Consider the following 26,489-nt stretch of genomic DNA (forward strand, 5'->3'; position numbering starts at 1 on the left):
AACTTATCAATGATCAGTAACAAAAATACTGCAATACTGTTCTAATGTTATATACATTGATGTAAGCATAAATTATTACAGTGATTAAAAAAATATTTATCCTTTTTTTATTTTGAATCATTAGATTTATTCAGGAATTCTTTCCATTGATGAACAAAAATACTCTATAATGTCAGATAAATATAAAACTATAAAGCTGTTTTTTATGATATTAGAAGTACCTGGAAGTAATGATATAAGTTCCCAGAGAAACTCCTATGTTCCGAGCCTTCATCTTTTCCTTTGTCAGATCTCCAAGTGATTGGGAGAGTTTTTTTGCTCCAGATAATCTGGGCACAGCAAGCTCTGGAAGTACATCGTTTGCTGGTTGCCACCGCACAACACATGACATTGCAGCACACGGCTGTCAGAAAGTCAAAGTCCTCAGAGTGGTCGTTTCAGATAGTTACTCATTAATGTCGGTATAAAGCGATCTGACTGCAGTCCTCCTTATCCTAAGGCAGCAGCAGGATTCTTATGTAACACCTACTGTATGAGTAACTTGTTTCATCCTAATAATTATAATTACACTACAGCGCATAATTTCCCAGCCCATCATTTCTCAAGAGTCATGACATTAAAAAGTTTGTTAGGGTACAAAGTCACGGTTAAGTACTTGGTGGCTGACATTACGTTTTTTAAACTTTCTCACAGCCCTTTGTTTAGTATGTTTCAAATAAAACTGCAAAAGCTGGAATCCACGTAGTGCACAGTCGGAAGACTTTCCTTGGGGACATTGCAACCCTCTATTACGCAATGGTTCCCAGGACATTGTCTTACAAGAGTGCCAGGGGCTGGTGGTCCAGAAAGAAATCTATTTATTGTCAACGTGCTGGCCAAAACCATTTATGTTGGCTGCCAATCATAAAATCTGTGGACCAACAGAAGTGCAATGCTGTCCACCAGCATGGAACTGAGCATAAGGAGAACAATTAGCAAAAAATTTTTATAAAAAACTTTTGACGTGTGAGTGCCGTGACAAAAATGTTGATTTTTTTTGACTGTTTGAGTGCACTCTATTGCAGTATAATGGTATACGGTCGTTAGGTCGACAGCACTAAGGTCGACATGCATTGAGTTGAACAATGAAGGTCGACATTAGTCAAGGTCAGCACATGGGAAGGACGACATGTCATTAGGTCGACACAAGCATTAAATCGACATCAGCTAGGCCAACAGTCAAAATTGGGGTTTTCCCTTTTTTTTTGAGCCAACATGTGCCGACAGGCGGTATTTCATGCCCTGCCATCCACTAAGGCATGGTGGAAGAATAAAATAGTGTGCCAAGTGCAGTGAGGCACCGTGCCCAAAGTATGGCGAGTGCTGCGAGCGATGCAAGGGGAAGCAGTGCACTGATACGGTGTCCATGTCAACTGTGTTTACATTCGGGTAGAAAAAGTGAAAAACTCAATGTCGACCTTTTGACTGTCGACTTAATGCTTGTGTCAACCTAATGACATGTCGACCTAAGCCCAAGTCCACCTTCCCATGTGTCAACCTTGGCTCAAGTCATCCTTCAGTGGTCAAACCGACCCAATGTATGTCGACCTTAGTGCTGTCGACCCTATATCCCAGTATAACAGGGTTGTTATGGAAATGATGTATTATAAACAAGCAATACAGTTATGTAAGTGGTAGCTGTAAAATGAAGGGTAAAGTTTTATTTGAATGCAGGACACAGATACTGGACAGATTTATTTTTACACTGCAATTTAGAGTTTGGCTGGGACACACCCCTTCCCATCTGGAAATCTGCCCAATTGCTAGATGTATTTGATGTACTACTAATAAAAGCATTGTATAAAACAAAACAGCAAAGCGTGGGGAACTTCTGGCCCTGCCAAGGCAATCGCAGGTGAAACTTGAAATTCAGTGGACCAATTTTTTTTCTCTTATTATTAAATGTAGCAGAGTGCAGACACAATGCACTAGAGCTGGGCTGCTTCCTTATATTTACAGTATACTGCAAGTCTGCTGGCTGAAGATAAGAGAAAGCTGCAGCTGGGCTGTCAGGGCGTAGCCGTGACTGTGATTGACACTGCAGGCACGTGTCAGGGAATTTGGAGGGGGCGGGGGGGTTGGTTTGGTGTGGGGGTGTTAATAAATGGAGCTGGCTGGATGAGCACTCCCTGACCTGGCAGTCATGGCATTTCTACACTGTCACTGCATCTTGCACACCACGCGGCCTAGTACAAGCTAGACAGGATCCCAACCGTTTTTTGCTTAATATAGGGATTCTCACAGTTTAACACCTTCTCAGGGGTAGTGACTTGAAATTTGTGGTAAAATTACTGAGAATCTGTTTTTGTGGATAACTGAATAGGCAATAAGTATACTTACCGAACTGAACACAGTATTTCAAGTGTGGTCTCGCCAATGCCTAGTAAAGAGGCACCATCAGCTAGGGTTACCACCCGTCCGGGATTACTCCGGACAGTCCGGTAATTGAGACCGGCGTCCGGAGTCCGGACAGGTGGCTGACCCGGACTATACAATGTCCGGGATTTGCTTCCCCGCCCGGCGCCGCCTGACATTTGGACGCTGCATCTCACTCACTTTTACAATCTGCCGCGGCACGGAGGAGGGAGAGACTGTCATATCTTCAGTTCATCATGTGCTTTCCGGCTCCTCCTCCTGCGGCGCTGCGTGACGGCGGGCGCGCCCCAGCGTGAGCCAATGTCGTATTGAAGTTGTGCAGTAAGTTATCTTTCCGGGCAGCCAGCAGTCCACCTGCCGCAGTCTTATATATGCTTAGAAGGGGTGTTCCTCATGTGTGTGTGTGTGGTCCACTGGTGGGTTGCTTCTGGCAGTAGGTGCATTGCTCCAGTGTCAGCATGGCAATCTTCATACAGTGTAGCTTCGGAGATCGCTTACTGCCAGCCCCCGCACCCCAGACTGAGGAGGGCACAGCATTCATCATCTGCGAGGGACTGACAAACCTACGTGGGACGCAGGGAACAGTCCTGTCAAAAGGTAAACCAGGGGTGTGTGCACTGCAGGGAGTAGGGACGCCAGCTCCCTGCAACACACCCCCTGGCATTATTACACAACAGCCCAATACTTTATACATTAAAGAGGGACTCCCCTGGAGATATATTGAACTATTGCATGCATGCCAACCCCCCCCCCCCCTTTTTTTTTTTCTTATATCCCCTTTTTTTGTTTTAATTAATTTGTGAATACATATTGTCACCTCAATTGCAATATTAAAATGTATGCTTTTCCCATATATTGCTTCAAGTTAATATATCATTTCAGTGACACAGAACCACCTAGTGGTGAGCAATACATTGTCATAGATATTAGAACACACATCTCTATACATATAGGGGGAGCACAGCACCCATGTAATTAAGATAGTGGCAGCGCCAACCTTCTAAGCATATATAAGTTATCCACAGAGGATTGGGGAAATCCTTTTGGTTGAGCAGCACCGGCTTAGATATACATGTAAGGTGAGCGCAGTACAGTCCCTTTTCTGTCAAAACACCTGCCGCAGTCTGTCTGCAGTGGGAGTCACACTCCCCTTCTGTAGTCAGTGATAGTCCCCTTCCGCGCCGCAGGCCACAGTCAGAAGATTTGTTTTTCTTGCAAGTAAATAAATTATTAATGCCTGGCCTTACCGCTCCCCTTGCCTGGCCTTACCACTTACCCTGCCAGTACATGGCCTCACCTCTCACTCCCCCCATGGCAATGAGCATGTAACCCTTGGGAGAGCATATAACCCCTGGCATAGTGTATGTACTCCCCTGGCACAGAGCATGCAATCCCTGACATTGAGCATGAAATATGAAAGCCGTAGCAATGAGCATATAGCACTTATATGTAATAGGCTTTATGGCGTGTGGTATTATATATAATGGGCATTACAGTGTGTGGCATAATGTGTAATGAGCATTACGGTGTTTGCTATAACGTAGAATGGGCATTATGGTGTTTGCTATAATGCATAATGGGCATTATGGTGTTTGGTATAATGTGTAATGGGCATTACGGTGTGTGGCATAACATAATGGGCATTATGGAATGTGGTATACTATGTATTGGGTGTGTGACATAATCGGCATTACAGTGAATTTTTTTGCTGCGCGCCTTCGGCGCACACTGTCGATGTTTTCCCTACTTTAGAAAAAATTTCAGTCCTGGTATAACAAGTAATGGGCATAATGTGTAATGGGCATCACAGTGTATGACATAACATGTAATGGTCATTATGGCATGTGGTATACTATGTAATGGGTGTGTGACATTTAATCGGCATTTCAGTGAATTTTTTTGCTGCGCGCCTTCGGCGCACACTGTTGATGTTTTCCCTACTTTAGAAAATTTTTTAGTCCTGGCATAACACGTAATGGGCATAATGTGTAATGGGCATCACAGTGTATGACATAACATGTAATGGGCATTATGGCATGTGGTATACTATGTAATGGGTGTGTGTTATTTAATCGGCATTACAGTAAATTTTTTTGCTGCACGCCTTCGGCGCACACTGATGTTTTCCCTACTTTAGAAAAAATGTCAGTCCTGGCATAACAAGTAATGGGCATAATGTGTAATGGGCATCACAGTGCATGGCATAACATGTAATGGGCATTATGGCATGTGGTATACTATGTAATGGGTGTGTGACATGTAATCGGCATTACAGTGAATTTTTTTGCTGCGCGCCTTCGGCGCCCACTGTCCATGTTGTCTCTACTTTACAAAATATTTGAGTCCTGGCATAACGAGTAATGGACATAATGTATAATGGGCATCATGGTGTGTGGCATAACATGTAATGGCCATTATGGCATGTGGTATACTATGTAATGGGTGTGTGGTGTGTCGGCATTATGTTGAAAATTTTGACGTGCGCCTTCGGCAAGCATTGTTCATATTGCCCCTCATTTGCAAAAAAATTTGTTGAGTCCTGGCATAATGTGTTATGGCCATTGCGGTGGCGTAACATGTAATGGGCATCACGATGTGTGGCATAACTTGTAATGGCCATTAATGTGTGTGGTGTAACATGTAACTTGCATTATGGTATGAAAAATCAAGAATGAAATAGAAGCAAAGGTTAAAAAAATCAACATAAGGCAGGTCAAAGGGCGGGGCTGGGGGCGGGACTGGGACGGGTCAGTGGGTGTGTCAAGGGGTGGGCCAATGTCCGGGAATCTCTCAACAAAAAGGTGGTAACCCTAACCATCACGTTGGCATCCCTTGAATCCATTCTCCTTTTAATCCATGCCAGTGTCCTGTTTGTTTTCGCTGCTGTACTTGAGCAGAGTGCACAATTTATCATCTATGATGACCCCATTTAGCCTATAAGTATCTTGTTCATTTTTATTCCCATAATGAATTACTTTACATTTTCCAACGATAAATTGCATTTTCAAACTTTGCGCCCACCTTTCCAGTTTAATTAAGTTGCTTTGTAGTGTATCCACATCCTCTCCTGAGTTAATTACCTTACTCAATTACCTTATTGCAATCTTATGTGGGGTACACACCACGACGACCTGCTCACGATGCACATTGTGATCGGGTCGTCAGTGTTTCTTCAGACCCGCTCAGGATGATGTGGGGGGGCACGACCCACTCACGATGTGCACTGTGAGCAGGTCCGATTCGATGGCGACCCGCACCCGGCAGTATGGTCGTTATTCAGATCCTACCTGCAGCAGGTAGGATCTGAATAACGACCGACCCGCGGGACCGCGCATCGGATCGGTATCGGTCCACACCAGGACAGAAAAGGGCCCAATCACCACACAATCTACATCCAATTGGTCGGATCTAGATTGAGGGGATCGGTCCCTAGTCGGGCTGTGGCTATTACATGATGCCACATAAGTGTTGCTTACCTACATGTTAATTGCTAGGGCCTTCATGCTTGATGCCATGGAGGATTACATGCCTGGAGGGCCCAGGAGGACTCTGGAACAGGGCTGGAGCCTGGAGCACAGTAGCACTGCAATTGCCATTGACTTAATGGAGCTGCAGACTGGGCACACTGGGACGGGCTGGACACATCCCATAACTGCCTCCCTGCCCCCCTCCTCATTTCCCACATCACCCATCTTTGCTGGTCCCCTTCTGATTTGTACATTGCGGTAGCCGGGCGGGATGAGGTGACTATTTTCTGCAGCCTGCGCAGGTTGCACAATCACTATCACAGACAGCATTAAAGTCAGCTGTCCCCTACCCCTGATCACTTATGGTTTGAAGCCCCATAAAGGGATGTGTTAGAAATAATAATAATTTTAAGGGCTACCATGTGTACGACATACTCATACTGTGATGGTACAGCTTATTTCATAATAAGCTGTACCACTACCAGAACAGACATCAATGTGCAGTTTGTTGCACAGATAAAATCCTCCCCTCTATAAATTAGTTGTTTTCCCCTGATTTTTGTCATTATGACAGTCATGTGGGCAGCAGCAACAGGAGGACTCCTGTTACTATCGTACATACGGCAGCAGCAGTGGTGGGGATGGTGCAGCTGCAGACTTGAAGAGTCAGGTGGTAGCAGTGTCAGGAAGTGTTGCCATGGAGACCCAACAGCAGGCCCAGCATCAGCCGCTGACGCCGCAGCTACCGTCCCCGCGCACGTCACGTCCCCCTTACTACCTCTGTACTTTTGTGTGCACTGTGCAACTCCGGTGCCGGCTCTGTTTCATAGATGCCGCAGCCGGTGTGTGAGGGGCCGGGTTGTGATGGTGTAGCCGCATCCATAGCCCTGCGCGACAAACTTTAATATAAAAAAAAGACAGAAACGTCGGCAATCGTGCAGGGGGTGCCGGTCATTAGGAGGTGCCTGTGCACGCCTGGCACCCCCTGTGCGCACGCCTATGCCTGGCATAATGTGTATAAGCTATGCTACCTGGCATCATGTGTATATGCAAATTTACCTGGCATCATGTCTATAAGTGACTCTATCTGTCATCATGTCTACAAGTGATTCTACCTGGCATCATGTCTATAAGCATCTCTACCTGGCATAACGTATGTTATGGGCTCTACCAGGCATAATGTGTATAAGCAACTCTACCTGGCATAATGTTTATAAGTGATTCTACCTGGCATAATGTGTATAGGTAAAGGTACCTGGTATAATGTGTGTTTTGTGTTCTACCTGGCATAATATGTATAAACAACTCTACCTGGCTTAAGGTGTATAAGTAACAGTACCTGGTATAATATGTGTTATGGGCTCAAACTGGCATAATGTGTATAAGTGACTCTACCAGGCATAATGTGTATATGCAACGCTACCTGTAATAATGTGTTATGATCTCTACCTGGCATAATGTGCATAAGTGACTACATGGCTTAATGTGTGTTAAGGGGCTTTACCTGGCACAATGTGTGAAAGGGGCTTCACTTGGCATAATGGGTATAAGTGGCTCTACCTGGCATAATGTTTGTACTGGGCTCTATCAGACGTAATGTGTACAAGGGGTGTTAACTGGCATAATGTGAATACGCGTAGCTACCTGGCATAATGTGTACAGGGGGCAACTCACTACTCCTTAGAGTTCCGTTGAGATACAAGTGACTGGTCAAAGATGCTAGGGGTAAAAGTGTAAAAAAGGCTGCAACTGCGTCCAACTCAGAATCAGGCCCTATAAGGAAGGCTCCTGTCACCCTTGACTGACCCTACCCCCTCAACTGACACCGCCCCTATTAGGGCTGCATCCATCAATTTCCCCGGCTGGTTTTCCATCCCAATCCGCCTTTGGCGCAGCATATCCCGATTTGGCACCCAGGAAAGGAGGTATGCATTTCACTACTCTACATATTATAAAGTACAGTTAGAGAAGACAATTTATGCCAGCTAACTGTAATAATCACATTATCACGCAGTTTTTCACTCTTAAGGTGCCCACACCCGCACCGATCCCGGCGGTGCGATGCTGTACGATGGGGTGCGCGCTCCCGCGGCACCTCATCGTACAGTACAAAAAGTATGTGCTGCACATACTTTTTGTACTAGCTTTTTCTAGCATAGCATCGCATCGCATCGCATGCACATCGTATGCACAAGGCATACGATGCGATGCTATGTGTGCTAGTTAAGCCCACAACGCATGCCGGGAACGGTGCGTGTGCGGGCACCTTTAGGTTTTTTCATTTGCTTTTGTCTGAAATATCACTACAATACACTGCTACATCCACTGCTCAGACTTTTTTTTTTTAATTGGGCTGTGGCACATACAAAAGCTTCCCAGCCATTCTGCCTCATAAAGGAGTCTGACAAATGATGAAACAATACATATATTATAGAGGAGAATGCTGCTGTAATGCTTATTGAGGTCACATTGTTTAATCAGTAACCAAGGCAGACTTTTTACTATTTTCATAGCAGTCAAATATGACACATTTTATTATGATTTTATAACGTCAGCCTTTATAGTGTAAAACATCTTTGTGTTGCAGTCGACTTAAATACCCAGTGCATTTATATTGCCATAAATGTCTTACTTCTATACCTCTATAATCAAACACAGAGGGGGAAAATGTAAATGTTTTATCGTGTCTGATTGACGAGAGATCACAGGGCGATATTCAAATGGTGAATTTTATCAGCCATTTGATGCCCATTAACTTTGGGTTTAGGCGTGCAAAGCTCCGAAACCAACCCAAACTAATGAGCGCAATGAGAAAAGTCCTGTTTGGCCCCCCCCAATGCATCACGGTGCAAAGCTGTACCCTTATAACAACTGCTGGCTGCTCTGTGTAAAAAATATATATATATATATATATATATATTTTTTTTTTATTAAATATATATTCAAGTGCTATAAGCACATGAATGAAAATAGCATGCCCTTTCACAGATTAAAATTCCTGAACTTTGTGAACAAATCTCTGTGGGTATGTGCGATCAAACATAGCGACAGAAATACAAAAAAAAAAGGGTACTTGTTTCCTAGCACGGCGCCCACGATTTTAATCTTATTACATCGTTTTTATCGCATCGAGGATGTGGAGGATGTGTACCACTGCCCCTCGCATGCTCACTGCGCTCGCCACGCTTCGGGTTGGCGTTAATAGTGGTGGTGGCGTTAACAATGGGGGTGCATATAACATACTAATCACCCATCAGGGTGCATGTACAATGAAATAATCTTTTTGATCGCATTTTAATGGCATGCGATGCGATGCGATTTTAAAATTGTAAAGTGCGGCTCTTAGGACCCGAAAATCGGGTCCCATCGCATATCATCGCATACCACTAATTAAGGCATGTGATGGTATGTGATGGGCGCCGTATAAGGAAACAAGTACCAAAAAAAATCTAATGCCAATCCTTTTGCAATTTGACGGACAGAAAGCCACTATTTGTGGGTGGTAACTGGCTTTTTCAGAGAGTGTTTGAAAAAATGCAGGCATGCCCAGGAGTTTTAAGGGAGTGTGGGCAACATCAGTGCTGGCCTTCATAAACCTGAATCTGTCACAGAATTGTGGAAGAGCCACACTTTGGCCCTCATTCTAATCCCCTCGCTCCCTCCGCATGGGGGACCATTGGTTATGGCATGCGCATAATTAGTTATGCGCATGTGCAGGCCTCCTGTATGAGCACCCTCGCCGACCTGCACTGTTGGCGTGGCGCTCGCATAGTGGGGGGTGGGATGAGGGTGATGGTGGGCGGACCAGGGTGGTGTTGGCGAGGGGGCATGGGAACGCCCAACGTTTCTTAGGCATTCCCATGCAAACGCTGGGCATTCCCATGCTAATGATGGCGTGACATGGGGTGCTGCGGGCGGCTGACATCACATGATGTCAGCGGCCCGCCCTGTCTTCGGCCAGGCCCATACAAATATAGTCTCCACCATTGAATGATTTCTCCGTCAGCAGTACATGCGAGGGGATGTGTCTTCATGACGCATCCCATTGCATGATTACAAGGGCATATGGTGGCGTGGTGTGCCCTCTGGGACCCGGTAAGCTGCAAGCTTCCCAGATACAAAGTCAACCAGAATGAGGGCCTACATTTGCCTACATTGTCACATTTACAAAGACTGGATCATTCAATGATGAGTGAATTGAGTATGTGCATCAGGATAGCGGATTACGTACGTTTTGCTATTCACTTGCAGATATACAGAGAGCAGGTTTTCTTTCTGCCTGGGCTGCGAACAGTTGCGTCAATAGGGGGTGCAACACGCACCCGGATTTCACACTGGTGAAACCAAACAGAGCGGCACTCACCCCAGCAGTCCAGGATATGGACCAATATTAGAACCACTGTATGTTTAATCCCCTGCCACACTGACTTCGTATCACCAGATTCCCTAAAATGACATTCAATTATTTTCCAAATAGGCCACCTTAGCCAATCGAATGCCCTTCTTAAATTTGAGCGAGCAATCGTATATGCTACTGTACACTTATCTTTGGATCTTAACAGGGAACGAACCTCACTATTCATCCAAGGCTTCTCATTACAGAATAATTATATTTTAATTTCCCAAGTTACTGTATGAGATGTAGAGATTAAACAAGGTTTAAGGTACATCAAACCCATGAACTAATGAATCTACGTTAATGCTAGAATCAACTGTTGCTTCCGTAACAAACAAGTTCCAGTCCTACAAACTTAATAAAGCCCCATCAGGCCAAACCGGTATATTCCTAATAATTTGCCTAGATTCTTTAACCACTGGAAGATAGTTCAGGATTAGAACCAAAGAAGAATGATCCAATTGCCCAAAATTAGGGCACAAGATAAGCATCTCTGATATCCATATATACATGGTCCAGAATTTAATTACCACGTATGGGGATGACCATAATCTATTTACATTTTGGAAGAACAGTTTTCAAGTTGGCCAGGAGAAGATACCTTGCAATCATGAAGGCAAACTCTGGATTTGCAGTCTGAAATTTGTAAACTGCAGCCATAAAAACCATAAAAAACTCCTGAGGTAGTTAGAAGGGCCGACACCTTAACAAGATATACTGTATTCCAAATCGGCCAAGCAATAGATCTCAATCAATCCCACATGCGAACACCAGTTGTTATGGGTGTATACACAAAAGCCTCCACCTTTTTTCTTGCCGAACTCTAATGTTCTCTCAGCTCTAATGACTGGTAGCAATCTATCCTGAGCCTAATCTCACCCCTTTTGTTAGGAAGGGATCTAACATTAGCTAAATAAACACAGGAAGCCGTGTCGCACACAGTAGTTTACAATGGAGGGGATGGCCGGCTGCAACCAGGCGGCCGGGCCGTGGCCGTTCCGTGTGAATGGACACATTTGTGTCCATTATTAACTGCTGTGTGTGGCACGGCTTCCTGGCCATGTGGGGTTTCGCCGTTCGGAGCATCTGAAATAGCCCTTAGGGGTGCTGGTCCAGTAAGTCTCTTAAAATCCCTGTTACCAACGCCTTGATGTTTTAGTCGGCACTTTTATTGTGGACCTTTCCAAAGGGTGAGAGTCTGGTTTACCTCTTCAGTTTAAATAGTTTTTATATCTGTCTGACGTTACTACACTATGGAGATGTGGCTTCTTCCTCGTATGGTACTGAGTTGATATGGGAGATCGAGAATTGCATGCATTTAAAGGCCGGGTTCTTCTCCCTACATATGTGATTTCTGTCTACCTTGTATGTAGACCAACAGCTGTGGCATGAGTTGTGGAATACCAGTTCTTATTGGATACTTATTATAAACTGTGTAGTAGCAATATTACTCTATTGTGTGTTTTTATTTTTAAGTTTTAATCTCATGGGTATTTGTCTATGGATGTAAATTTTGGAAGACCCCAAGGAAATTTGTGAATCTCTAGTGCCCGTGGATCCCTTTGGTGAAACCCTTTTTTTGCTATTTGCACTTGGGTGTTTGGTGGCACCTTAACCAAAGGAACCACTTGATGGCTGCTGCTTAGCATGAGATTAGGTACCAAGAATCCCCATTCTGCTGTTCGCAGATTATTGAAAGCCTCAGAGCTACTCAAATGTGCACATACTGCCAAATCCTATCAATGGTTCACGAATTGCGTATGGATTTGGGAGTCAATGCCAGTTAGCAATCTATTCACAATTCATTTGCTAATTTACAAGGGTGGTTTTCTTATTGCCTGGGTGGCAGCTATCTACACGCAAAGAACTACAATTTTAGCGATCCAAGATGAATTAGGCCCTTAGTTTGCCTGCAAATATATTTAAAAAACAGTAAAATTATGTAATGTCAAAGTTAGTTTGATATGTGTTTTAAGATCATATGTATGCTGCTTATAAAACATTCTTTGAATAGCTGGTATCAGATTCCTCTGAAATAATACATGGCCTGTACTTTATTAGCTGCACATAGTGGTGCGATGAGAGATTTCAGATGGTTCTGCTATGAATCAGAAGGCTTCAGTCACTTGGCAGATTAGTTTACAGCTGCGGGTGTGACTGCAACAGAGTGTAATCCAGCAGCTGACTCCAGGTAGCTCAGCAATTATAGTAATAGCAATAAGAATACAGAAACATAAACTATGATGACTGGGTACAAAAGTAAAATACTATTTTTATGGCAGGTAATAAATAATTCCTAGTATATATTCAGTTTTGTGTCTATTCCACTGCCTAAAGTTTGGAAATTCTAGTTGTGATACGACCAATTGATATTGCATGCAAACTCTTAAAATAAAATACATTGTCCCCCCTCTCCCCTTTGAACCCCCTTCCCCTCATTACGATTTAGGGGTAAATTTACTAAGATGGAAATTCTATTGAAGATGGGATGTTGCCCATAGCAACCAATCAGATTCTATCTATTGTCTTCTAGAACAACGGTTCCCAACCTTTTTTTCTTTCCTGTACCCCTTGATTAATCAATTCATTTATAAATACCCCCTTCTCTCAATTTGATATATCCACAGTACTTATGAGTGGAGTGAAAGTGAGCCATTCTTCTACCATTACCAGGAATAATTTCAAGTACCCCCTACCGGTCCGCTGTGTACCCCCAGAAGGTGCTAAGTAAATAAGACGTAGAATCTGATTCCGTCAATAGAACTCTCATCTTAGTAAATTAGACTTCATTTTCACTCTCTTTCCTACTACAATCACATATATTTTCCCTGTGTCCTTGTACCTGTAGCAATTTCTTGATTTGCTTAATTTACTGTTTTCTTTTTTTTTCTTCAGTATTTCATTACCGTGTTATGTTGCTTATTTGCACCCTAATTAGTTAGACATTGACAAAAGTTGGATATGCAAACTAACATCAATATCCCAACAACCAAATTTTTTTTAAATACTGACTTGTTCATACTTTACCATTCCAGTGGGCATAGAGGGAGAATAGACTAGTGTGCCGAGCGCAGTGAGACACTATGCCTGAAGCATGGTGAGTGCAGCAATTATACAGTATCCATGTACACAGTACACATATTGATTTTCCATATCAACATTTTACTTGTGTTGTTACTTTGTCACTGTCGGACTAATGCATGTCTAACTTTTGTCAATGTCTAACAAATGCATGTCTAATTTGTTTTATCCTCCTATTGACTCCCTGACTAGACAATGGCCATTATTCAGATCTGATCGCAGTACAAATTTGTTTTCAAAATGGGCAAAACCATGTGCACTGCAGGTGGGGCAGATGTAACAAGTATAGAGAGAGTTAGATTTGTGTGAGTTATTTTTTTTCTGTGCAGGGTAAATACTGGCTGCATTATTTTTACACTGCAATTTAGATTTCAGTTCAACACACCCCACCCAAATTTAACTCTCTCTGCACACGTTGCATCTGCCCCACCTGCAATGCACATGGTTTTGCCCATTTTGAGAACAATTTTGTTCTGCGATCAGATCTGAATAAGGGCCATTGTGCGTGAGCAATACCACACCCATTTTTATCGTGTGAATAAGTATCTAATTGGATTCTGGCCTAGGTGTGTGCTTTTATTTTTTAATAAACTTCCTTTGCATAAAAAAGTATTTTACAAAATGAAATATAAACTTCAACATAATTTTATTAATGTTTCAACACATAAAACTATTAACCCCTTCCTGACACAGCCAGTTTTTGCCTTCCTGACAGAGCCCTTTTTTTCAAATCTGACATGTATCACTTAAGTGGGGATAACTTTTTTTTGCTTTTACTTATCCCAGTGATTTTGAGATTGTTTTCTCGTGACACATTGTACTTCAAGTTAGTGGTAAATTTGGGTCGATACAGTCTGTGTTTTTTTGTGAAAAATACCAAAATGTCGTAAAAAAATGGAAAATTTAGCAATTTGCAAAATGTTAAATTTTCTGCTTGTGAGACAAATAATCATACCACTCAAAATAGTTAATAACTAACATAGACCATATGTCTACTTTATGTTTCCATCATTATTTCAACTTCCTTTTAATTTTTTTGGACACTAGGAGGCTTACAATATGAATAGCAAATTCTCAAATTTTCAAGAAAATTTCAAACACTGATTTTTTTAGGGACCAGTTCCGTTCTGATGTGACTTTGAGGGACTTGTATGTGAGACACCCCCATAAATGATGCCATTTCAAAAACTGCACCCCTCACAGTATTCAAAACAGCATTTTGGAAGTTTGTTAACCCTTTAGGTGTTTCACAGGAATTAAAACAAAGTGTAGGTGAAATTTCAAAATTTATTTCTTTTTGCAGATTTGCAATTTTAATACATTTTTCTAAGGAACACAGTAGATTTTACTAGAGAAATGTGACTAAAAATTGATTCCCCCAATTCTTTTGTTTTCATAAATATCCTATATGTGGCCCTAGTGTGCACGTTGACCAAACCACAGGCTTCATAATAGAAGGAGCACCTACTTGATTTTGGAGCCTCCTTTTTATGAGATTATTTTTAGGCACCATGTAGGTTTCTAGGCACCATAAGATGCTAAAATTTAGGAACCCCCCCACAAGTGACCCCATTTTGAAAACTACACCCCTCAGGGAATTCATCTAGGGGTATAGTGTACATTTCAAACCCCCAGGGGTTTCACCAATTGTGGTACAACTGGGCAGTGAAAATGAAAAATTAAATTTTTTACACAAAAATGCAGTTCTGGCTCAAAATTTTTCATTTTCACAAGGAATGAAGGAGACAAAGCACCCCAAAATCTGTGCCCCAATTTCTCCCGAGTACGGCAATGCCTCACATGTGACCAAAAAATACCAGTTGGGTGCATGGCAGGACTCAGAAAGGAAGGAGTGATTTTTGGATTTTGCAGCTCAGATTCTGGTGGAATGTTGGTGGGTGCTATGTCACATTAGCAAGACCCCCCAAGCACCAATACAGTGGAACCCCCCCAGAAGTGACCCCATTTTGCAAACTACACCCCTCAGGGAATTCATCTAGGGGTATAGTGTACATTTCAAACCCCCAGGGGTTTCACCAATTGTGGTACAACTGGGCAGTGAAAATGAAAAATTAAATTTTTTACACAAAAATGCAGTTCTGGCTCAAAATTTTTCATTTTCACAAGGAATGAAGGAGACAAAGCACCCCAAAATCTGTGCCCCAATTTCTCCCGAGTACGGCAATGCCTCACATGTGACCAAAAAATACCAGTTGGGTGCATGGCAGGACTCAGAAAGGAAGGAGTGATTTTTGGATTTTGCAGCTCAGATTCTGGTGGAATGTTGGTGGGTGCTATGTCGCATTAGCAAGACCCCCCAAGCACCAATACAGTGGAACCCCCCCAGAAGTGACCCCATTTTGCAAACTACACCCCTCAGGGAATTCATCTAGGGGTATAGTGTACATTTCAAACCCCCAGGGGTTTCACCAATTGTGGTACAACTGGGCAGTGAAAATGAAAAATTAAATTTTTTACACAAAAATGCTGTTCTGGCTCAAAATTTTTCATTTTCACAAGGAATGAAGGAGACAAAGCACCCCAAAATCTGTGCCCCAATTTCTCCCGAGTACGGCAATGCCTCACATGTGACCAAAAAATACCAGTTGGGTGCATGGCAGGACTCAGAAAGGAAGGAGTGATTTTTGGATTTTGCAGCTCAGATTCTGGTGGAATGTTGGTGGGTGCTATGTCGCATTAGCAAGACCCCCCAAGCACCAATACAGTGGAACCCCCCCAGAAGTGACCCCATTTTGCAAACTACACCCCTCAGGGAATTCATCTAGGGGTATAGTGTACATTTCAAACCCCCAGGGGTTTCACCAATTTTGATACAACTGGGCTGTGCAAATGAAAAATTACATTTTTTACACAAAAATGCAGTTCTGGCTCAAAATTTTTCATTTTCACAAGGAATGAAGGAGACAAAGCACCCCAAAATCTGTGCCCCAATTTCTCCCCAGTACGGCAATGCCTCACATGTGACCAAAAAATACCAGTTGGGTGCATGGCAGGACTCAGAAGGGAAGGAGTGATTTTTGGATTTTGCAGCTCAGATTCTGGTGGAATGTTGGAGGGTGCTATGTCGCATTAGCAAGACCCCCCAAGCACCAATACAGTGGAACCCCCCCACAAGTGACCCCATTTTGCAAACTACACCCCTCAGGGAATTCATCTAGGGGTATAGTGTACATTTCAAACCCCCAGGGGTTTCACCAATTTTGATACAACTGGGCTGTGCAAATGAAAAATTACATTTTTTACACAAAAATGCAGTTCTGGCTCAAAATTTTTCATTTTCACAAGGAATGAAGGAGACAAAGCACCCCAAAATCTGTGCCCCAATTTCTCCCCAGTACGGCAATGCCTCACATGTGACCAAAAAATACCATTTGGGTGCATGGCAGGACTCAGAAGGGAAGGAGTGATTTTTGGATTTTGCAGCTCAGATTCTGGTGGAATGTTGGTGGGTGCTATGTCGCATTAGCAAGACCCCCAAAGCACCAATACAGTGGAACCCGCCCACAAGTGACCCCATTTTGCAAACTACACCCCTCAGGGAATTCATCTAGGGGTATAGTGTACATTTCAAACCCCCAGGGGTTTCACCAATTGTGGTACAACTGGGCAGTGAAAATGAAAAATTAAATTTTTTTACACAAAAATGCAGTTCTGGCTCAAAATTTTTCATTTTCAGAAGGTATGAAGGAGAAAAAGCACCCCAAAATCTGTGCCCCAATTTCTCCCGAGTACGGCAATGCCTCATGTGTGACCAAAAAGTGGCAGGACTCAGAAGGGAAGGAGTGATATTTGGATTTTGCAGCACAAATTCTGGTGGAATGTTGGTGGGTGCTATGTCGCATTAGCAAGACCCCCAAAGCACCAATACAGTGGAACCCCCCCACAAGTGACCCTATTTTGCAAACTACACCCCTCAGGGAATTCATCTAGGGGTATAGTGTACATTTCAAACCCCCAGGGGTTTCACCAATTTTGATACAACTGGGCAGTGAAAATGAAAAATTACATTTTTTTACACAAAAATGCAGTTCTGGCTCAAAATTTTTCATTTTCAGAAGGTATGAAGGAGAAAAAGCACCCCAAAATCTGTGCCCCAATTTCTCCCAAGTACGGCAATGCCTCATGTGTGACCAAAAAGTGGCAGGACTCAGAAGGGAAGGAGTGATATTTGGATTTTGCAGCACAAATTCTGGTGGAATGTTGGTGGGTGCTATGTTGCATTAGCAAGACCCCCAAAGCACCAATACAGTGGAACCCCCCCACAAGTGACCCCATTTTGCAAACTACACCCCTCAGGGAATTCATCTAGGGGTATAGTGTACATTTCAAACCCCCAGGGGTTTCACCAATTTTGATACAACTGGGCTGTGCAAATGAAAAATTACATTTTTTACACAAAAATGCAGTTCTGGCTCAAAATTTTTCATTTTCACAAGGAATGAAGGAGACAAAGCACCCCAAAATCTGTGCCCCAATTTCTCCCCAGTACGGCAATGCCTCACATGTGACCAAAAAATACCAGTTGGGTGCATGGCAGGACTCAGAAGGGAAGGAGTGATTTTTGGATTTTGCGGCTCAGATTCTGGTGGAATGAATGGTGGGTGCTATGTGGCATTAGCAAGACCCCCGAAGCACGGTGAAATGATGAACCTAATAATCCATAGATGTGTGGTATATTTTAAAACACTCCTTTATACATAGGCCGGGTTTGTCGGGGCAAGTGTCACACTGGAAAATAGTTTGCTTTCTTATTCCCTTTTTATAGCAAACTTTGCACCTTTTTTGTGTCCTGCCCTTTTTTCCAGTGGAGGGGATTTCATCAGGAAAATGCTGCCCTGGTACAATACGGGGGCCAGTACTAGAAGTACTGGGGCCCTCTGCCTGCTGGTTCCCAAATATTAGGCCCTTTATGACTTCCTCTTGAAAGTGCATAAATGTCCCCCTCTGGCCGGTAGAACGGAATAGCACGTAAGCGTTATAAAGTGCCATCTGGATGATATACACGGCCAGCTTCTTGTACCAGATTTTTGTTTTCCGCAGGGCACTGTACGGCTTCAGTACCTGATCTGAAAGATCCACTCCGCCCATGTACCTATTGTAATCCAGGATACAATTAGGTTTTGAGGTGTGGGTACTGGTACCTCGTACAGGGACGGAGGTGGTACTGTCTCCGTGAATTGTTGTCAGTATAAGGACATCCCTCTTGTCCTTATATTTGACCAACAACATATTTTCGGTGCATATTCCCCTGCTTTCACCCCTTCTCATTACTTGGGCAATGTGCGTTTTTGGGAGGCCTCTTTGGTTCTTGCGCACAGTACCATAAGCTGCTGTACCTCTTGAACCAAGGGCCTTAAACAGGGGGATGCTAGTGTAAAAGTTATCCACATAGAGGTGATAACCTTTATCCAGGAAGGGGTGCACTAAATCCCAGACAATTTTTCCACTAACACCTACGAGGGAGGGGGGGCATTCTGGCGGTTCAATTCTTGAATCCTTCCCTTCATATACCCTAAACATGTGGGTGTACCCTGAGGTGCTTTCACACAGCTTATATATTTTTATGCCATACCTTGCCCTCTTACTGGGAAGGTACTGGCGGAATTTAACCCTTCCTTTAAAATGTATAAGGGACTCGTCAATACAAATAAATTTTTCAGGGATGTACATCTCTGCAAATTTGGCACTGAAATGATCAATGACCGGCCTGACTTTGAATAGCCGGTCAAAGGTGGGATCATCTCTGGGTGGGCACTGTGCATTATCGTTGTAATGCAAAAATTTAAGGATCATCTCAAAACGAGCCCGAGTCATGGCCATACGGTAAAATGGGGTGCTGTACAGAACATCTGTACTCCAATATTGCCTAATTTCTGGCTTTTTTACTATGCCCATATGAAACACCAGACCCCAAAACGTCATCATCTCTACTGCATCTACAGGGGTCCACCTAGCAAATGATGACGTGGGGTTTTGAGCAATAAACTGCTGGGCATATAAATTAGTTTGGTCCACCATTAAATTTATAAAATCATCAGAGAAAAATAATTTGAAAAAGTCAATTTCTCTGAGACCTGTGGAATCAAATTGGATTCCTGGCATGGCCAAAAACTCAGGAACCTGGGGCTCAAAATTGTCTGGTGGTGGGGTCCATACGAGATCAATTATTGGGGGGGGGTCTCAGCTGCTCTACGGGGGCGTCTTTGAGGGGGTCCCTCATCACCAGAGGAGGAAGAGGAGCTTAAGACGAAGCCTTCAAATTCCCCGCTTGCATCACTGGCTGTGTCAGAGTCAGAGGCAAGCAAAAAAAAAAAGGTCCTGCGCCAAAAATTGAGCACAGATGTTGGTCAGTAACGTCTGTCACTGAACAGCGCTCAAAGGCAACAGGAATTTGATCAAAAAAAAAAAAAAATAGATCAACCCTGTGCCGAAAAAGCTGATCAGTGATGTACGTCACTGATCAGCGCACAGTGGCCACAGGACACCCACAAAATCACAGTGTGTGTAAAAAAAAAATTAAAAAAAGACCCCACAGCACCCTCAAAAAAAAAAAAAGGTGATCACTGATGCGACACTGATTACCAGTGAGGGGCAGCAGGTGCACAACCTTTGGTGCAACTGACAGTGCAACTGGCAGCAACTGACAGGTATATATATAAAAAAAAACTCTGCACCCCCAAAAAGTTGCTGATCACCTCAGATATAGTGATCAGCACAAAAGGCGGGGGCAGCAGACACAAAATATAGCACTCTCTATCACTCTCTGTCACTATCTCTCTCTATCTCTCTATCTATCACTCTATGACACTGCAGCAGCAGCACTGACAGTTATATATATAAAAAATAACCCCTGCACCCCCAAAAAGTTGCTGGGGGTGCACAAAAGGGGGGCAGCAGACACAAAATATAGCACTCTCTATCACTCTCTGTCACTATCTCTCTCTATCTCTCTATCTCTCACTATCTATCACTCTATGACACTGCAGCAGCAGCACTGACAGGTATATATATTAAAAAAAAAACCTGCGCCCCCAAAAAGTTGCTGATCAGTTAATTTATACTGATCAGCACAAAAGGGGGGGCAGCAGTCAGTTATATAAAAAATATATAGCACAATCTGTCACTATCTCTCTATCTCTCTCTATCTCTCTATCTATAACTCTATCACACTGCAGCAGCACAAAATATAGCACTCTCTGTCACTATCTCTATCTCTCTCTATCTCTCTCTATCTCTCTCTATCTATAACGCTATCACACTGCAGCAGCACAACACAGAAAGTCACAAGTAGTAACAGGATCCAGGAAGCATCCAGCACACTACAAGCAGTGATCAGGTAAGTATTTGCAAGGATCAGGTCAGTATACTACGGCAGATAGGCACGGTGACCGCACTGCACGCAATTCCAGACCGGAATGGCGTCTGCAGTGCAGTCACCGTTAGTTTAAATCCCCCTCCATGGCTGTGATTGGTTCGTCGGTCCGACGAACCAATCACGGCCTTTGGGGGCGGGCGGGGTGAGGTGGGGTGACACCAGTGTCACCCTTACACCCCGTGGTGATTGGTGCTGTACTTTACAGCACCAATCACCTCCGATCCCTGTGTCACCGGCGAACGTTATTCGCCGGTGACACAGAAAACGCTGTAATTGGCTGTTCACACTGAACAGCCAATCACAGCGATCGCCGACGGGGGGGCGGCATCGCAGCCCCCCCTGGGCATGCAGGGACATGTCTGCTGTCAGGGACAGCAGACATGTTTAAACTGTCACCGCGTCTATAGACGCGGTGACAGTTTAAAGCCATGACGTACATTTACGCCATGTGTCGGGAAGTACTTCCCGACCATGACGTAAATGTACGTCAAATGTCGGGAAGGGGTTAATATAATAAAACTGTAGGGGCTGTGCCTGTACATATAATTTTTTTTTTTTTTTTTTTAGAAACATTCTAGGGACTTTAGGGACTGTTTGTTCATCCCGGCATCATGCAAAAACTACTAGAAGAGTTTGGATTGCGTTTTCACTACTGTTCAGCTTATACCCCTTTCAGACCACACTCTAAACCTGGGTTATTGCCAGGGCATTACATCACCAATCTATGTCGAGGTGCAATGTGAAAGGGCTAACCGAGGTCGAGCAACCCGGGAGTTAAACCCTTGTCAGGACCCCGTCCACCGATGACGCACTGTCACTCAGCTCCGCGTGACATCAGCGGACGCAGAGCTTTCAGGACCGCAAATGACGGGTTGCTTCTGGGACGGTATTAGTGACCAGTGCCAGATTAAGGTCTATATGGGCCTGGAGCTGAAATTTGTGAAGGGCCTATTGTGTGCCAGTGTGGTGTCTGTTCTATGCAGGGGGTGTGGCCTGTACAGTGGGTGTGCCAACTGTGGAGGGCATAGATGATGTCCAAATATAACCATTTTATAGTGTAGTCATAACAAGAAAATGTTAAATGATAAAAAAAAACTACGATGGCAATGCTTTTTAATATCTTTATTGGTGATATTGAGGGTAAAATGTGCCTTTTTGGAAATTAAACAAAGGTATGCAACAGGGTAGACACACCAGGAGGGGTAAAACAAATGATTGATTATCTAGGTAGATTAGAGGAATGGTCAAGTGCATGAAAACTACAGTTTAATGCCAAAAAAATGCAAAATCATGCACTTGGGTCTCAAAAATCCAAACACTAAATATAGTATAAATTGCACTATAATGGAAACTACTGAGGAAGAGAGGAATCTAGGTGTCACTATTTCAGGGGACTTAAAGGCAGGTAGGCAATGTAACAAAGCAATGAAGAAGGCAAGTCAGATGCTTGGTTGCATAGGAAGAGGTCTAGGTCGATAGTCAAAGGTCGACATGGGGTTTTCCACAGGTTTTTACCCAAATGTCGACACGGTCGACATGAACACAGTTTCCAGTGCACTGCATCCCCTTGCATCACTCACTATACTTCGGGCATGCTGCGCTCTGCGCACTATTTTATTCTCCCACCACACCCTAGTGGTTGGTAGGGCATGAAATACCGCCTGTCGGCACATGTCGGCTCAAAAAACAGTGAAAAACCCCATGTCGATCTTTTGACTGTCGACCTAGACCATGTCGACCTAATGCTTGTGTCGGCCTTATGACCTGTCGACCTAAACCCATGTCAACCTAGACCCATGTCGACCAAGAACCAATGTTAACCCCTATCATGGGGTGACAGGTGTACATGTCCCATCTGGAGGGTCGGGAGTGCTGGTCTCACCTTGGGTGGTGGGGTGCCTGTCTCGTCTGGGGTGGCAAGGATGTCTTCTCCCATGGGATGGTGGGGGCACCTGTCTTGCCCAGGGTTGACCCAATTAAAGGGTTGACAGTGTCTAGATAAACAGTCAATAGGTGGACACCAAAAGGTTGACATGCACAAGGTCGACATTGACAAAAGTTTGACTTGCACAAGATGAACATTGACAAATGGTCCACATGGAAATGGTCAACACATGAAACTGTCGACATGTGTTTTTCGTGATTTTTGGGTGGCAAGATGGGAACCTGAGCAGATGGATCCCCAATTACTGTAGTGCGTACCATTGCATGGCTCAACTTTTTCCATGTGTCTACCTTTCCATGTGTTTAACTTTTATCAATGTCAACCTAGTGCTGGGGTAGCCAACCCTAGTCCTCGAGAGCTACCAACAGTGCATGTTTTGCAGGTCTCCTCACAGAATCACAAGTGAGCTAATTAGCTCCATCTGTGTATCTTTTAAAATGTGTCAGTGATTAATGAGTGCAGCTGTGCAGCAGCTAGGTTGTCTGGAAAATGTGAACTGTTGGTAGCTCTCGAGGGCTAGGGTTGGCTACCACTGACCTAGTGTATGTTGACCTTTTGTCAATGTCAACACTGTACATGTCAACCTATTGACTGTTTATCTACAATAGATATTGTCGACCTATCATCCAGATACTACTGAGGCATCTGTCTCCAAGGGTACCTGGGGTGCTTGCCTTTCTAAGGGTAATGGTGGCATCTGCCTCTCCAGGGGGGTATGGCCTTGTGCCTCTCCCATTGTGGTAGAGTCACTTGAATCCTAACGGCAATATTTTAACCAAACTAGGTGGAGCTTTGCAGAATGAGGTGGGCTTATTTTGTTATACTGTATGCATACTTGCCTACCTCACCCTCTCCATGAGGGAGAAAATGCTCTGCTCCTGGGCTTCCCTGGTAATGTATGATTGCCATCACCTGTGGTGAAACACCTTTACCTAGCTCCCCACAGGTGATGGCAATCATGCATTACCAGGGTAGTACAGAAACAGAGCATTTTCTCCCGCATGGAGAGGGTCAGGTAGGCAAGTATGACAGTATGTCATATGTCTGAATGCTGTGTAACATTTTTTCGGTAAGGACCTGGCTATGCTGCTCCAGATTTCAGGGGTGACCTTGATAAAGCCACAAAAGTGACATGTGCACTGGCTGGAACACCCACTGTGTATTGTTATGGTAACAGTGAAATGTTACTGTGTGTGACTTCACTGCGAGCCATAGAATAGATTACTGCTAAATGCTGATTGGATATACTGACACTAAATAAGGGAATGGATCCTCTGGTCTAAACAATTATATACTGACTAAAGGAATAAAGAGACAGTTACAATTAAAGCTGATTAGGGTGGGATGTACTTAGCATCGCATCCACCACTTACAGCTGACATACTAATTGCATATGTACTTACATCAGTAAGCTCTCCCAATAAGAGTAGCCCTTTATGATGTCGGGACTCTGGGATTCAGGACATGGGAGTTCTTCTGCGCATGCACAGAGGGATGTGGTGGCTGTGGGTGGTGCTGGCAGGGATACAATTGGAAATCATAGGCTACTATTGGGTAACGCCACCCAAAGACGGCTTTAACCACGGGCTCCAAGCTCCGGAATGCAGCACATTTTGGAGCTTAGTTATAGAATCACAATCGGGCGCAATTATTAGACTAATACTATTAACAATACTGTTCCACCAATTCAGTGTTTAGGTCAAAGGATCTTTTTAATTGATACTCTTATCACAACATTATTAGGCTGCTCCCATCTGCAATACGGAGATTGCCAGATAGCTAGAAACACAATATATACTTAACTATACACTTTAATTTAATATATTTAGAGGTATAATAAGAGAGCGCCACACATTGGAACTACCAATTACACTTTTTTAATAATAAAAAAATAATAAATAATAATTTTATAAACCACACAATCAATAAAGATAAAAAACACAATATTAAAATACACAATAGTATGTGATTCTCCCTAGTATAATCTCTTCGAGTTTTGGGCAATAATGTCCAGCTTGGTACTTACAGTATGTGGAAATTTGGTTAAAGACCTGAAAATGTGAATTTACTGATTTTTACCTCATTTTAGACTTTAGTGCACCCTATTGTTGTTAGATCTTACAGCAATCCTGAAAAACTTATGCTTAGAATTAGTGTATAGTTATCCTAGTTTGTATTACTTTTACAGTGTTTTTTGTATGTCAGATGCAGCCTTTCATACAAACAACTTATTCTGATATTGGAATTCAAATGATCTCACACTATAGTATAAATGTTCCATGCCCTGATAGGATTACCATCTTTGTGTTGAGAGATTCCCGGACAGTGGTCTGCCCCTTGACCCACCCACAGCCCACCCACTGACCAGCTCCAAACCTCGCCTCTTCACCCGCCTTATACTGTTGTGTTTTTTTTTTACATTTGCTTTAATTCTATTCTTTATTTTGCAATCGTAGTGTCACTTACACATTGGCAGGTATTCAATGCCGGTGCAAGCGGCCGGCGAGGCAGTTAAACTGCGAGGATCACAGAAAACCAGTGATCCTCGCAGTTTAACCCCCGAGCCGGCCGCTCGCACTATGCAACGTTCCGGGGGAATCCTCGCAGTCACAGAACAGCGAGGATTCCCCTAAACTGCGAGAGCCGAGGCTAGTGCAGCAAACTCGCTGTAATTAGCCTCGATTCTCGCAGTTTTTGGAGGCACATTCGCAAATTCCCCCTCGCTCAAAAAACGGAGCGAGGGGGAATTTGCGTATGAGGGGAGTCAGTTGAATACTGACAGGGTGAGTGGTGACAGCGAGCAGGAAGCCCTGCTCGCAGTCACCGCTCGCCCACGGCATTGAATATATGCCATTATGTCACACATCGTAATGCCCATTACAAATTTGGACCTTATTTTGATCCATACACAGCGCTGCGAATTTCGCAGACCTTTTCTGATACAGCCAGCTGACCACCACCACAACATCATAGTGTGTGCCCTAATGTGTAAAGGGCATCATGGTGTGTGGCATAATGTGTAATGTGCATCACAGTGTGTGACGTAACGTGTGTCATTGCCGTGTAAAACTCAAGAATAGGATTGAACCAAAGGTTGAAAAAGCGGTATAAGAAGGAACAAGAGGTAGGACTGGAGTGGGTCAATGAGTGGGCTTTCGGTGGGTCAAGAAGGCGGGCCACTGTTAGGTGATCTCTCAACACAAAGGCTTTAACCCTAGCTGCCTATAATGCATTGTAGTTTATTTATGCCGAGATACTGTATATTTACTGGTTTCAAGATGGGAGGTCAGAATTTAAGGGGGGGGGGGGGGGGGCAGAGAGAGCAGCCTCTGTTTTCCCAGCCTTCCCCAACCACCAGCCAGCTGGTCATTCATCTGTAGTGTCCCCTCCTCTACATGATCTGTATGTGTATGACACAATTCATACATGCATGCTTTCAATGTCAGAAGAATCACATTGATGTTGTAAATTGCAGCAAGATGCCATGCATACCTCAGCACTATGCAATGAAATTATTAGGTTTAATGGTCCATATCACATATTCAATCTAATGCACAAAGCATAGCTGACAGAAATAATAACTCTAGAAAGTCTAGTCTATGTCAGTAACAATGCTGTCTAAACCATTCAATCATATAAAGACTCAAGTTTGATTAATTGAATTTCAAGTAATTAAAATATTACCACAGTAGGTCCTATATACTGCATGTTGTGTTACTGCAGTGGCGTAACTACGCAGGGTGCAGGGGATGCAATTGATATGGGGCCCGGCAGGAGCTGGCTGGCAAC

At 43.6% G+C, this 26,489-nt stretch overlaps 1 protein-coding gene across 5 annotated transcripts in view; it reads right to left on the reverse strand.

The window, feature by feature from the left end:
• The window catches only part of COBL (cordon-bleu WH2 repeat protein), a 482,604-nt gene that overhangs the window by 380,055 nt on the left and 76,060 nt on the right, over nt 1-26,489 (reverse strand). For 2 of the 5 annotated variants that reach the window (XM_083188210.1, XM_083188211.1), the window contains exon 1: nt 222-364. The exons of 2 other annotated variants lie outside the window; for them this stretch is intronic. In XM_083188210.1, the coding sequence (XP_083044336.1) occupies nt 222-274 (53 nt within the window). In that variant the 5' untranslated portion in view covers nt 275-364. Of the gene's footprint in view, nt 1-221; nt 392-26,489 lie in introns of those variants that run through there. One more of the 5 variants, XM_083188207.1, reaches the window with a different exon arrangement.

The sequence above is a fragment of the Crinia signifera genome, chromosome 5, assembly GCF_055691185.1.
Source record: "Crinia signifera chromosome 5, ASM5569118v1, whole genome shotgun sequence".
NCBI classification, from domain to species: domain Eukaryota; kingdom Metazoa; phylum Chordata; class Amphibia; order Anura; family Myobatrachidae; genus Crinia; species Crinia signifera.